We start from the raw sequence: 12807 nt of genomic DNA, 5'->3' as shown, positions 1-12807 counted from the left end.
CTACCACTTGAGCCACAGCGCCACTTCCGGCTTTTTTCTTTTTGCTTATGTGGTGCTGAGGAATCGAACCCAGGACCTCAAGCATGCAAGGCAAGCGCTCTACCACTGAGCCAACTTCCCAGCCCCCCAATGTATTTTTTAAGCACAATTTAATACCTTAATAACTATTTGAAGCCGGGCGATGGTGGCTCACGCCTGTAATCCTAGCTACTCAGGAGGCTGAGATCTGAGGATCACGGTTCAAAGCCAGCCCTAGCAGGAAAGTCTGTGAGACTCTTATCTCCAATAAATCACTTGAAAACCTGAAGTGGCACTGTGGCTCAAGCGGTAGATCGCTTGCCTTGAACTGAAGAGCGCAGGGACAGCGCCCAGGCCCAGGGTTCAAGCCCCATGACCGACTAAAAAACAAAACAAAACTATTTGATAAGAAAACAACGAGTTCAAGGGCTCCAAACAGGCGAACCCTAAACCCTGGCATAGCTGAAGGCCCTCACCGGCTCCTCCTTACCTAGGGCACAATCTAAGATGGGGAAGGGAGCTCAAAACAGTTTATTCCAGAAAGAAATCAACAAATGAATGACAACTAGTTTATTCCAGAAAGCCAGTGAGTAGGCACTCAGGAGTGAGCAGTATAATCCACATCAGTCCGCCTCAGTGAACATCGCCCTGCAGACAAAAGAAAATTCATGAGGCCACAGCTAAGAACAAGTAGGTTCTTTGCACAACCCCACATGGTCCTACCTCCTTTTTCCTGCAGTCGCCGCACACCACACCAATGGTGGCATTCACCAGCTGTATTCCACACAGCAGGATCTCCAGGCACGAGGCGGCCACCAGCAAAGAGAAGAGTGTCACGTTCCAGGGGACCACGTGAGGTGGCTCCTCGCACCAATCCCACAGAGTGTCATTGTACAAGTAAGCGCCTCTGTGGATGGACACAGGGTCATGTGGGAGAAACAGGTCACATGGTATGTTACCCGTGCACATGCCAATGGTCATTTGCAAAGGGCTCATTTGGGCTACCTGGAGGGAGCTCTCCTTCCTCTTTTTTGTGCTGGTACTGAGGCTTGGACTCAGGGCCTTACATTCTTTTTTTTTGGGTCGTAGGTCCTGAACTCTGGGCCTGGGCGCTGTCCCTCAGCTCTTCAGCTCAAGGCGAGCACTCTACCACTTGAGCCACAGCGCCACTTCCGGCTTTTTTCTTTTTGCCTATGTGGTGCTGAGGAATCGAACCCAGGGCCTCATGCATGCAAGGCAAGCGCTCTACCACTGAGCCACCTTCCCAGCCCTTCAGGGCCTTACATTCTTGCTTGGCTTTTTTTTTTTTTTCTACCACTTGAGCCACAGCTCCATTCCTGGCTCTTTGGTGGTTAATGAGAGAGAAGAGACTCACAGACTTTCTTGCCTGGACTGGTTTTGAACCACAGTTCTCAGATCTCAGCCTCCTGAGTAGCTAGGATTCCAAGTATGAGGCACTAGTGATCAGCTAGAGAATACTCTTTTTTTTTGTTATTGGTGGTAATGGTTGTGGGCTTGAACTCAGGGCCTGGGTGCTGTCCCCGAGAGCTGGGAATGATTACGGGCATGTACTACCATGCCCAGCTTGCAATAGTTTATTTGAGGAGTGGGCTTGAGAAGAAAGGCTTTTCTCTTCTCTTCTGACCCCTCTCTCCTCTGTAGCAAATGAACACCAAAGCTGAAGCAAATATCCCTCCCCCCTCCCACACCTTTGTGGGGCTTGAACTCAGGGCCTGCTAACATTCTACCACTTTGAGCCACACCTCCACTCTGGTGTTCTGGTGGTTAATTGGAGATAGTCTTAGGGACTTTTTTGCCCAATCCTTAGATCTCAGCCTCCTAAGGATTACAGGTGTGAGGCACCAGCAACCAGCCAGGGAATTTTCTTGAAACCTGACCTGACCTAGGTTGACTCATGTGGGAAAAGCAGGTGGGAAGATGCAGGAAATGTGGGATACAAATGCAGGTGAAGACTTACGATGTTTCTTGGAAGTGGTAGTCCCATTTGCCATTTTTTAAGCATTTGGGTCCAATGCGGAGCCCGGCTCCTGACACTGAGAGACAGTAGATGGCCCCAAGCATCCCGAAGGCCGAGGAGAAAACGGAGCGAAGCATCTGGATGGAGGGGGAAATGTGAGCCGCTACAGTGGTGGGGTCCGAAATGGTGGAAAAATCACACTAGCTCTGCCTGGCACGTTACCGTGTTACTTTCCAGCCATATTCAAAGTACATTTGCCATCAAACCCCACTCTTGGAGTGAGGCTAGCCCAAGAACCTGTGGATGTGGAAGTTCTGGGGGTTGTAGTCTCCGCTGGTCAGGTTTACTAAGACTGATCTGCAAGTGGCGGGAGGGTGTGAGGTGGGGTCTGGAACTAAAGAGGGGCTCTAAAAGGAAGGGTTTGGAGACCTCCAGCTCTCAATCACCCCACTCTACCCCATCACAAAAGATCCACACATGTAACTCATTGGCCTCAACTAGCGTTTTTCCTAAGTCTACTGAGTGCTGGGATTGTAGATGTGAGCCTGAATCCCTTCTTCATTTAGGTCTTACCCTGCAGCGATTTCCACAGCAGCCTGCACCACAACAGCCCTTGCCCCCTGCACGAACAGCGGCAATTCCTGGACATAGCACCTGTGGGTCAAGAGTCTGGGATAGATAAGATGTCCTCCCCGATTCTCAAGACTTTATCTGCATCATTGCTCACTTCCTACAGGAATTTGCCAAGATAACCTCAGCCCTTTGGACTATAGAGTGGACCTTATCTTTATTTCTCTGAGAGCCGGATGGGATCAACTTATACTTATCGTTATTTGCCTGCCTACTTTACCTCTGTCCAGAGTGAAGCTTCCTGTAAGCTAGGCTCCAATATTATATATTCCCCACAAATCTTGGCACATAGATCTGACCCAGCCTCAGTTTGAAGCTTAGACAGCAAATATGGAAGCCACGAGGCCTAGATTTAGCCAGCCCTGCGTTCCCTCCCACTCTAGAAGTTGGTTGGTTTCTCTGGATTTCTGTTTTGTTTTGTCAGTCCTGGTTCTTGGACTCAGGGCCTGTGCGCTGTCCCTGAGTGCTTTTGCTCAAGGCTAGCACTCTACCATTTTGAGCCACAGCGCCACTTCTGGTAATTAAGTGGAACTAAGAGACTTAGGACTTTCCTGCCCAGGCTGGCTTTGAAACCTGATCATCAAATCTCAGCCTCCTAAATAGCTAGGATTACAGGTGTGAGCCACCAGTGCCCAGCTGGATTTCCCTTTTGACCTGTGAAAATGGGGCTGCCAGACTTACCTTACAGGTTGTTCTCAGGGTTTAATGAGAGAACAGGTTGGTTTTTGTCTCAAGGCTCTCTTGGAGTAAGAGCTCCCTAACTCTAATATTGAGAGTTCAGCAGCAGGCAAGGATGGTGGTGTGGAAGAGCCTAGTGAGCTGGGATTATGGTGGTATGAGTAAGGGTATGTTCACAGTTTTCTGATATGAATTTTAAATTTCCTAATATTCAGCCTTAGATCCTTTTTCTCCCCGTGGATTTTCTCACAAAGTCCAGCTCCTCCCAGGCAATCAGCTGTTCTTTCTGATATCACCTCCAGATGACTGCAGACGTAAATCAAACTGCCTGAAGGATGTGTTCACTTGAACATTTTGGCTTAAGCTCAGATTCAGCCAGCTTTATGCTGACCCCACAATATTATAAACAAAAGATAATCTTTCTTGATTTGTGTTCTATGTACCTGAGTGTGTTTATTTTGTAAAAAAAAACATTGAGCTGAGATTGGAAGATGTAGCTCAGCGGCAGAGTACATGCTTGGCACACACAAAGCCTAAAGTTCAATTCCAGCATCTCTCTCCAGCAAACACACACACACACACACACACACACACACACACACGCACACACACACAACAAACAAACTTGTAAAAGGTTAACTTATATGCTGTCTCAAGCTTGTATTCCTAGCTACTTGGGAGGTGATGATCAAAGATGGTGGTCCAAGGCCATTTGGAGTGTGTGGTGATTGGTGGGTGAGAGTCTGAGAGACTCCATCTTGACCAATGGCTGGGTGTGGTAGTGTGTCCCCATCATCCTAGTGATATGGGGAAGCACAAATAGGAGGATCATATTTCAGGCTGGCCCAGGCATAAAGTGAGACCCTATCTTGAAAATAACCAATGTAAAATGGGGCTGATAAAATGGCTCAAGTAGTAGAGAGCCTACCTGACAAACATGAAGACTACAGAGCAAGCATCAAACCCCAGCACAACCAAAACATAATAAAATAGTCCTAAAATGGAGAGAAAGAGAGAGAGAGAGAAGAGGGAGACACACACACACACACACACACACACACACACACCCCAAGCATGGTTGCACATGCCTGTAATCCCAGCTATGTAGAACAGACATACTCTCTGCAAATGCTGAAAAAAATTACAAAATTTTTCTGTAGTTTTCTGTGGTATTTGTAATAGAATTCAAATTACTTATGCCTTTCAAGGGCATGCATGCATGGTCTGGCCTCTACCCCTCCCAGCTCATCTCATTAAACCTCAGCTGCACTGTTGCCTGTCTGATCAGTTCAGACTTCCTCTCATCAAAGCCTTACTTAAAAAAGGTAAAATAGGGCTGGGAAGGTGGCTCAGTGGTAGAGCACTTGCCTTGCATGCCTGAGCCCTGGGTTCGATTCCTCAGCACCACATAAGCAAACAGAAAAAAGCCGGAAGTGGCGCTGTGGCTCAGGTGGTAGAGTGCTAGCCTTGAGCTGAAGAGCTGAGGGACAGTGCCCAGGCCCAGAGTTCAGGCCCACTACTGGACCCCCCCCCAAAAAAAAGGTAAAATAGAAAAAACAAAAAACACCGTACCTAAAATTACAGTAAAATGTGGCCTGTGGATGGAAATGTAGTCAATGGTAGAATGTGTGATTAACATGCACAAAGCCCTAGACTCAATTTTATTTATTTATTTAGTTTTGGTGCCAGTACTAGGACTTGAACTCAGGGCTTGGGCTCTGTCTCTTAGTTTTTTCAATTAAGGCTGGCATTCTACTACTTTAGCCACTCCTCCAATCCTGGCTCTTTTTTTTTTTTTTTGGGGTCCCGTCGTGGGGCCTGAACTCTGGGCCTGGATGCTGTCTCTCAAGCTCTTCAGCTCAAGGCTAGCGCTCTACCACTTGAGGCACAGCGCCATTTCCGGCAATTTTTCTTTTTGCTTATGTGGTGCTGAGGAATTGAACCCAGGGCCTCATGCATGCGAGGCAAGCGCTCTACCACTGAGCCACCTTCCCAGCCCCAAATCCTGGCTTTTTAGTGGTTATTTTGGTGATAAAAGTCTCATAGACTTTTCTGCCTATGCTGGTTTTGAACCCAGATCCTCAGATCTCAGCCTCCTGAGTAGCTAGGATTACAGGCAGAAGCCACTAGTACCTGGCTTCCCAGATTCAATTTCCAATCCTCCCCCCCCAAAAAAATGTGGCTTCTTCACTTTGCCCTAAGAGACCTTTATGATCCTACCTTGCTTTATTTATGTTTGAATGGCACCTATGTTTATCTAAAATCATTTTGCTTATCTATTTGTTGTGTTCATCTGGTGACTATGCATACCATGTTTAATGACTAAAGGCTCTGATCTTGGCACCAGGTGCACTGCGGCCAACAAAACACCTTCCTGCTCTGATGGGCTTCTGGTCTTCCTTCCTTTCTTCCTTCCTTTCTTTCTTTCTTTCTTTCTTTCTTTCTTTCTTTCTCCTTCTCTCTCTCTCTCTCTTTCTTTCTTTCTTTTTTTCCTTTCTTTCTCCCTCTCTTTCTTTCCTTCTTTCTCTCTTTCTTTCTTTTCTTCTCCCCTCTCTCTTTCTTTCTTGCTTGCTTGTGGCCTCAACACAGAAGTCTTTCTTTTGTTCAAAACAGCATCAAAAAAAAATCCCCAATTGTATATAAACCTCTTAGTATATAAAATATAGACTATGTCCCACAGTTTTCCTTTACAGGGTAGCAAGAGAAAGTATAGCTGATGGGGGGTAAAGTGAAGTTAGGTAAGCCAGGCATTAACATTCAAAGACCAGGTAAACATCAACTTTAGTAGAAAAAGCAGTGTTAAAGGAGTTCCTGTGAAGCTGGGATTTACAGTCTTCCTTTTGTACTCCTAGGCCATCCCATCTACAGCCTGACTCTTTTCAATCATGGGTCTTTGCCTTTGGAGTGGTACTATAAAGGGAATGCCTGTCTACTACAATTTTTGTTGTTGTTATTGGTTGTGAGCCTGAACTCTGGGCCTGGGCGCTGTCCTTCAGCATTTCAGCTCAAGGCTAGTGCTCTACCACTTGAGCCACAGAGCCACTCTGGCCTTTAGTAGGTCTGTATAAATGACAGAGAAGGTGCCTCCAAGTCTTCCTGAACATAAGGATCTGTGCGTGTGTCTGTATCTCTGTGTGTGTGTGCCAGTCCTGGGGCAAGTCCCTGAACTTTTTCTCTCATGTGGTAGTGCTCTACCACATGAGTCACAGCTCCACTTCCAGCTTTTTTTTGTTTTTGTCAGTCATGGGGCTTGAACTCTGGGCCTGAATGCTGTCCCTCAGCTCCTCAGCTCAAGGCTAGCGCTCTACTACTTGAGCCATAGCGCTACTTCTGGCTTTTTCTGCTTATGTGGTACTGAGGAATCGAACCCAGGGCCTCATGCATGCAAGGCAAGCACTCTTCCACTGAGCCACCTTCCCAGCCCCATTTAGGGAAACTTTTACACCATCATGGAATAAAGGCAACAGATCCATCATGGCTCCTTGCCTCTCAGGACAGTTGACTGGTGAAATTCCTTGGCAGAGGTCCTCTCCTCCAGCCCTATCACCGGACATATTTCTACTAGTGAAATGGTAATTCTGCTTCTTTAACCAACAACCCCCTCTTTACCCACTGATATCTTTTCTCCTACTCCTTACCAACTGCATCGATTTCAGGCCATGGGACTCCATCTCAGACCTCTAGAAGTCACATTCCTCCAGGAAGCCACACTGCTCCCTGGCCTACATACCCAGTCCCAGACTCAATCTAACTCACCTGCTTTTGGAGAGTTCCCCAAGTCTGTGTTCCCAGAATCCAAAGCTAACTCCCTTCCCACTCCACATCTAGAGTTGCTTTCAGGAAGCACTGAATAATGCCTTAGGGACATAGTCCAAGTCCTTATTCTTCCTGAAGCTTGTGTTTATTGATTGGACAAAAGGTATCAAGAAAGTAAGACAAGCTAGACACTGGTGACTCATGTCTGTCATCCTAGCTACTCAGGAGGCTGAGATCTGAGGATCATGGTTCAAAAGCCAGCCTGGGCAGGATTGTGAGCCTCTTATCTCCAATTAACCACCAGAAAACCAGAAGTGGAGCTGTGGCTTAAAGTGTTAGAACACTAGTCTTGAGCAAAAACAAACAAACAAACAAACAAACTCAGAGACAGAGCCCAAGCCCTGAGTTCAAGCCCTACCACTGACAAAAAAAAATCAAGGGAAAGCGCAAGACCCTGAGTTCAAGCTCCAGTCACCATCCAAATAAAATTTTTGGCACTATTGGAGGTTTGAACTCAGGGCCTTAACACTTGCCAGGCAGATGCTCTACCATTACAGCCATGCTCCAAGCACACCCAGATACAAAATTTAAAACAATTTAGAGAAAAAGGAAGGTATGTGGAGAATGAGTGGACATGGAGGAGGGTGGCGCTGAGGCAGTGACTGATTGCGATTTCTCCTCCTGGCTCCAGACCTGTCCACTTCCCCTCCTCCCCCTGCCTTTTATTTATTACCCACTCAACCAGCTGTTCCTTTCCCACATCTGCTCAACTATGGAGGCAGGCAGGGCAGGGAGGGCTTGCTGTCACCAAAGGGAGGCTCATTGGAGATGTGAGGTTCCTGTCTCCAGCTCCCATCAGACATTGCGCCCAGGGTCCTGGCCCTCCACGGCCTTCTACAGAGTGATCAGCATATAGTAGTATGGTTGGACAAGCTCCATGTTCCCACCAGCCCCTTGCCACCCCTCACCCCAGGTGCCAGTCCTTCTCCTTTTCTCTTTCTCCTTTTTTTTTTTTCCAGTCTGAGATCAGGACTGGAACTCAGTACCTAATGCTTTCCACTCATCAGCTAGTGCTCTACCAACTGGGCCATGCTGCAACCCCTTTCCCTTCATTCCTGTCCAGGACCCATCAGTGCCCAGTGCCCAGGTTCCCAGCCCCTGCCCCTGCCCGTCTCACCATCAGTCCCCCACCGATGAAGCCAGCCATGAGCCAGACTTGCAAACTGAGATGGTCCGTCCAGGTAGTCTTCCCATCTGGTACCAGCAAGAGGGCATTGGCCACAATGCAGATCAGGGAAAGGGGGATGAGGGAGAGCCCTACGCAGCGGGCACACTTTCCTGTGCACATAGCCAGGCGTCAGGAAGGGCAGAGGCAGTGAGTGAAAGTGAGCCTCAGGTTCCAGGTCTACAGGCCCCTAGGCAGGAGCATGGAACAAAGGTTGGAGAAGAGGCGTGGTAGAAACTGGCAGGACCAGAGCGATAAGGGAGATGTGAACAGGTGCAGATAGAGGAGCTGCAGCTCAAGAGGTGAAGAGGAAGTGGGGGATGTGGTGATGGAGGAGGTGGGAGAGTTTGTCACACAAAGGAAGTTGCCTGGGGCCAGTGCCTTCTAGTGCCTCTTTTGTTCCTTTCCTTCTTTGCAAGCTCAGTCCAACCCTTCTGGTCTTCAAGCCTCCATGGCCTCTTCTGTCTAACGGGTAGACTGATGCTATTTTCCTGGTAGGTTGGCTGGAAAAGGATTCAGTGGGACAAGACGAAAAGCATTTTGTAAACTAGCAAGCACAGACCAGATGTGTGATGGCCTCATGATTTCTGTCCCACAGGGATAACTCCTCACAGAAATTTAAAAAGATGGGAATGTGGCTTAGTGGTAGAAGGCTTGCCTAGCATGCATGAAGCCCTGGGTTCGATTCCTCAGCACCACACACAGAGAAAAAGCCAGAAATGATGCGGTGGCTCAAGTAGTAGAGTGCTAGCTTTGAGCAAAAGAAGCTCATGGACAGTGCCCAGGCCTTGAGTTCAAGCCTTAAGACTGGCAAAAAAATTAAAAAAGACATGAATTGAGCCAGCGATGATGGGAAACCTATAGTCCCAGTGACTCAGGAGGATCATGCGGCCAGCCTGATGCTTTCTGTAAAAATAAATAAAAGATATTAGGTTTTTGTTGTCTTTTCATTTTCTCAAAATTTGCTTATTCACCTCCTTTTGCTTGCTTGCTTCCTTTCTTCCTTCTTCCCTTATTTTCTCATTTCTTCCTCTCTATCTTTTTTCTTTCTTTATCCCTTTCTCTTTTTCTTTCTTTCTCCCTTTCTCTCTCTCTCTTTCTTTCCTTCCTTCCTTCCTTCCTCTCTCCCTTTTTTCTTTCTTTCCTTCCTTCCTTCCTCTCTCCCTTTTTTCTTTCTTTCCTTCCTTCCTTCCTCCCTCCCTTCTTTCTTTCCTTCTTTCTCTTTCTTCCTCCCTTTCTCTCTTTCTTTTTTTCTGTGTGTTCATACATAAATACTAAAGCTTGAATTCAGGGCCTCACACTCTTGCTTAGCTTTATCCAATCAAGGCTGGCTCTACCACTTGAGCTATACCTCCACTTCTGGATTTTTTGCTGGTTAGAGATAAGGGTCTCAGATTTGCTACCCTGAGGTGGTTCCCCCCCCCCCACTCCTGTTGGTCCTGGGCTTGAAGTCAGGGCCTAGACGCTGTCCCTGAACCTCTTTGTGCTCAAGACTAGCACTTTACCACTTGAACCATAGCACCACTTCCACCCTTTTCTGTTTATATGGTACTGAGGAATCAAACCCAGGGCTTCATGCATGCTAGGCAAGCACGCTACCATGCTCAGCCATATTCCTAGCTCTGGGCAGGATTTTAACTGTAATAATCAGATCTCAGCCTTCTGAATAGCTAGGATTACAGGTGTGAGCTACTAGCACACACACACACACACACACACACACACACACACACACACAGCCACTGTACACCCCCCCCCCACTAATGCCACTATCTATCTCTCAAGGATGGGCTTGAGACAGAGGCCTGACTCATCAGTGTCTGCGGGGCTTTTGCTTGGTTGTCCAAACCAAGACAGTCCTGTGAGAATTAGTTTCAGTTATTTATTGTTTAGTCGTGCATTCTGAGGTCAAAGAAGTTCTGCTTTTTGGGGGTTCTGAAGTTGCTGGTAGTCTGTTGTCATCATGGGGATGTTGGAATGAGAAATTTATTTAGAAGAACAATTGAAGACCACCCATGTCCATTTCCAAAGCCTGACCATTCCTTGAAAGTTCTGATTCCATTAACTGGCTATATTTCTATCCACTGTGAAGTGTGTGTGTGTGTGTGTGTGTGTGTGTGTGTGTGTGTGTGCATGAGTGCATGCACTCACCTGCTAGCACTTGAACTGTCACTGGGCTTTTTCACTCAAGACAAGTGTTCAACCACTTGCGCCACATCTCCACTTTCAGCTTTTTGCTCATTCAATTGGAGATGAGTTTTAGGGATTTGTCTGCCTAGGCTGGCTTTGAACATTTTTATCCTCAAATCTCAGCCTCCTGAGTAGCTAGGATTCCAGGTATGAGCAACCAGTGGCAGGCTAGGAATCATTTTTGACACAGAGATTAATTCATTAAGTACTTCTTAGGGCCTTGTGCTAGAGACTGTATGATTCACAAATGTAGCCCTAAGGTCTCTGCAGAATTAACCCACATTCAAATAGGATGTGGTAGTCTGTGGAGGAAATGAGGATAGCAGAATGTACCTCAGGACCTGTTGAGACATACAATACTTCAGGGAGAGATGTAGTTTCTCCATACTCTCACTCATTGCACTACAAGGATGTAGAGATAGAGAAAACCCATCACTCAGAATGAATCTTGGAACAATCCCTGCTACTTAGAAGATAAGAACATACTTTGAACTTTCCCCAACTACCTCTGACTCACAGGTAATGATTGTGGTAATTGATATTTGATGTTGCTTCTGTTGACTCACTTAATGTTTATTAAAACTTTTCTATGTTGCTTCTGATATTTTCTCTTTTCTCTTTAGTGTTTTTATAATGTTTCTGTGTTTTAGAAAGCATATTTTAAATCTGGGTAATGGTTATCTTTTTTTTTCTTTTTTGTCGATCATGGGGCTTGAATTCTGGGCCTGTGCACTGTCCCTCAGCTCTTCAACTCAAGGCTAGCGCTCTACCACTTGAGCCACAGTGCCACTTCTGTTTTTTCTGGTGGTTTATTAGAGATAAGAGTTTCACAGACTTTCCTGCCCAGGCTAGCTTGGAACCTCCATCTTCAGATCTCAGCCTCCTGAGTAGCTAGAATTACAGGTGTGAGCCACCTGGTTATCTTAAAATATCACAAACCGTGTCCTTTTAAAAGTTATTTTCTTTATTTTTTTGTGCCTTGAACTCAGGGCCCAAGTGCTGTCCCTTAGCTTGTTTGGCTCATGTGGCTCTATCACATGAGCTAATCCTACACTTCCAGCTTTTTGGCGATTAATTGGAGATAAGAGATTTTGACTTTTCTGCCTGGGCTGGCTTTGAATCATGATCCTCAGATCTCAGCTTCCTTTAATTTGTTACTGTGTCTCTCTCTGAGAAATCTCTGACTGCTATCATTCTTGCCCATTGTTGGGATGCTGTAGCACTGGATTACCAAGCCCAGCGCCATACAATCACATGATCTTGTTATAAAAACAAAATTGTTTTCTCTTGTTCCTTAATTCTTCCTTTACCCATATATATATATATATATATATATATATATATTTTTTTTTTGCTATGGCATTTTTTGGTTCTTTCTGCCAGATATAGAATGAACCTCTACCACGTGGATAACATGCAATGTGGGCAGAATCTACAACATCCTGCTTCTGAGCCTTGAGATGTTTTGCTACCTGCCATTATCTTTGTCAAGAAAACAACTTCTACTAGGCACTGGTGGCTCATGCCTGTAATTCCATCTACTTAGGAGGCTAAGATCTGATGCTCATAGTTTGAAGTCAGCTGGGGCTGAAAGTCTGTGAGACTCTTATCTCCACATAACTGGCAAAAAGCTGGAAGTGGAGGTATAGCTGAAGGTATAGCTTGTTGAAAAACGCCAAGTGGGAAAAAAATGAGCCAAGTGGGTACACACACACGCACACCAACCTGATTAATCCACTGGTAAAACAGTTTAAAACACAAAGAAACAGCCCAGATCAGGTCCCAGCCTACAATAACCAACCTCCAACCAACTTGTAAGTGAAATAAATGCTTATATCTACCCGTCACCAAGACTGTAGGGGCCTTTTGTTTTGTTTTGTTTTTGTTCTTTGTTACATGGCCATAGCTCTCTATTCAGATGCCACTCTCCAGATCATGTGATTTATTGAAAAATGTATAGCTGATCCCAAGGCAAACCCATGAGAACTCTGTCTGACTGAGCTACTCCGGTGTGTGATAGCAGATCTACCAATTGAATCTCCATTTGTGGGGACTTTGTGTATAAAACAATCTGAGTGAATCAATAGAGACTAGAATGACCCCAAACTGAGAGGTATGGAAGAAAGGAATGAGCAAAAGCCATGAGGCCACTGGAACCACAAAGGAGCAGAAGTCACAGTAGGAGAATTTCATGGAAAAGCTCTATCAGAAACAGTGCATAGCTGGGTGCTGGTGTCTCACGCCTGTAATCCTAGCTACTCAGGAGGCTGAGATCTGAGGATCATGGTTCAAAGCCAGCCCAGGCAGGAAAGTCCATGAGACTCTTTTTTTT

General features: G+C 46.1%; 1 protein-coding gene across 1 annotated transcript; it reads right to left on the bottom strand.

Moving 5' to 3' along the window:
* Nucleotides 1–578: 578 nt before the first annotated feature.
* Nucleotides 579–8575, bottom strand: Tm4sf5 (transmembrane 4 L six family member 5). The gene is made up of 5 exons (XM_013013222.1): nt 8238–8575; nt 2570–2650; nt 1997–2133; nt 742–925; nt 579–666 (listed from the first exon to the last, which is right to left on the bottom strand). Exons 1-5 carry the CDS (start codon nt 8406–8408, stop codon nt 652–654), a joined length of 588 nt encoding a protein of 195 aa, XP_012868676.1. The 5' UTR covers nt 8409–8575; the 3' UTR covers nt 579–651.
* Nucleotides 8576–12807: the final 4232 nt, after the last annotated feature.

Source organism: Dipodomys ordii, unplaced genomic scaffold, assembly GCF_000151885.1.
Source record: "Dipodomys ordii isolate 6190 unplaced genomic scaffold, Dord_2.0 Scaffold19, whole genome shotgun sequence".
Lineage (NCBI taxonomy): Eukaryota > Metazoa > Chordata > Mammalia > Rodentia > Heteromyidae > Dipodomys > Dipodomys ordii.
Note: the sequence above shows the minus strand (reverse complement) of the source record. Positions and strands in the feature narration are given on the sequence as shown.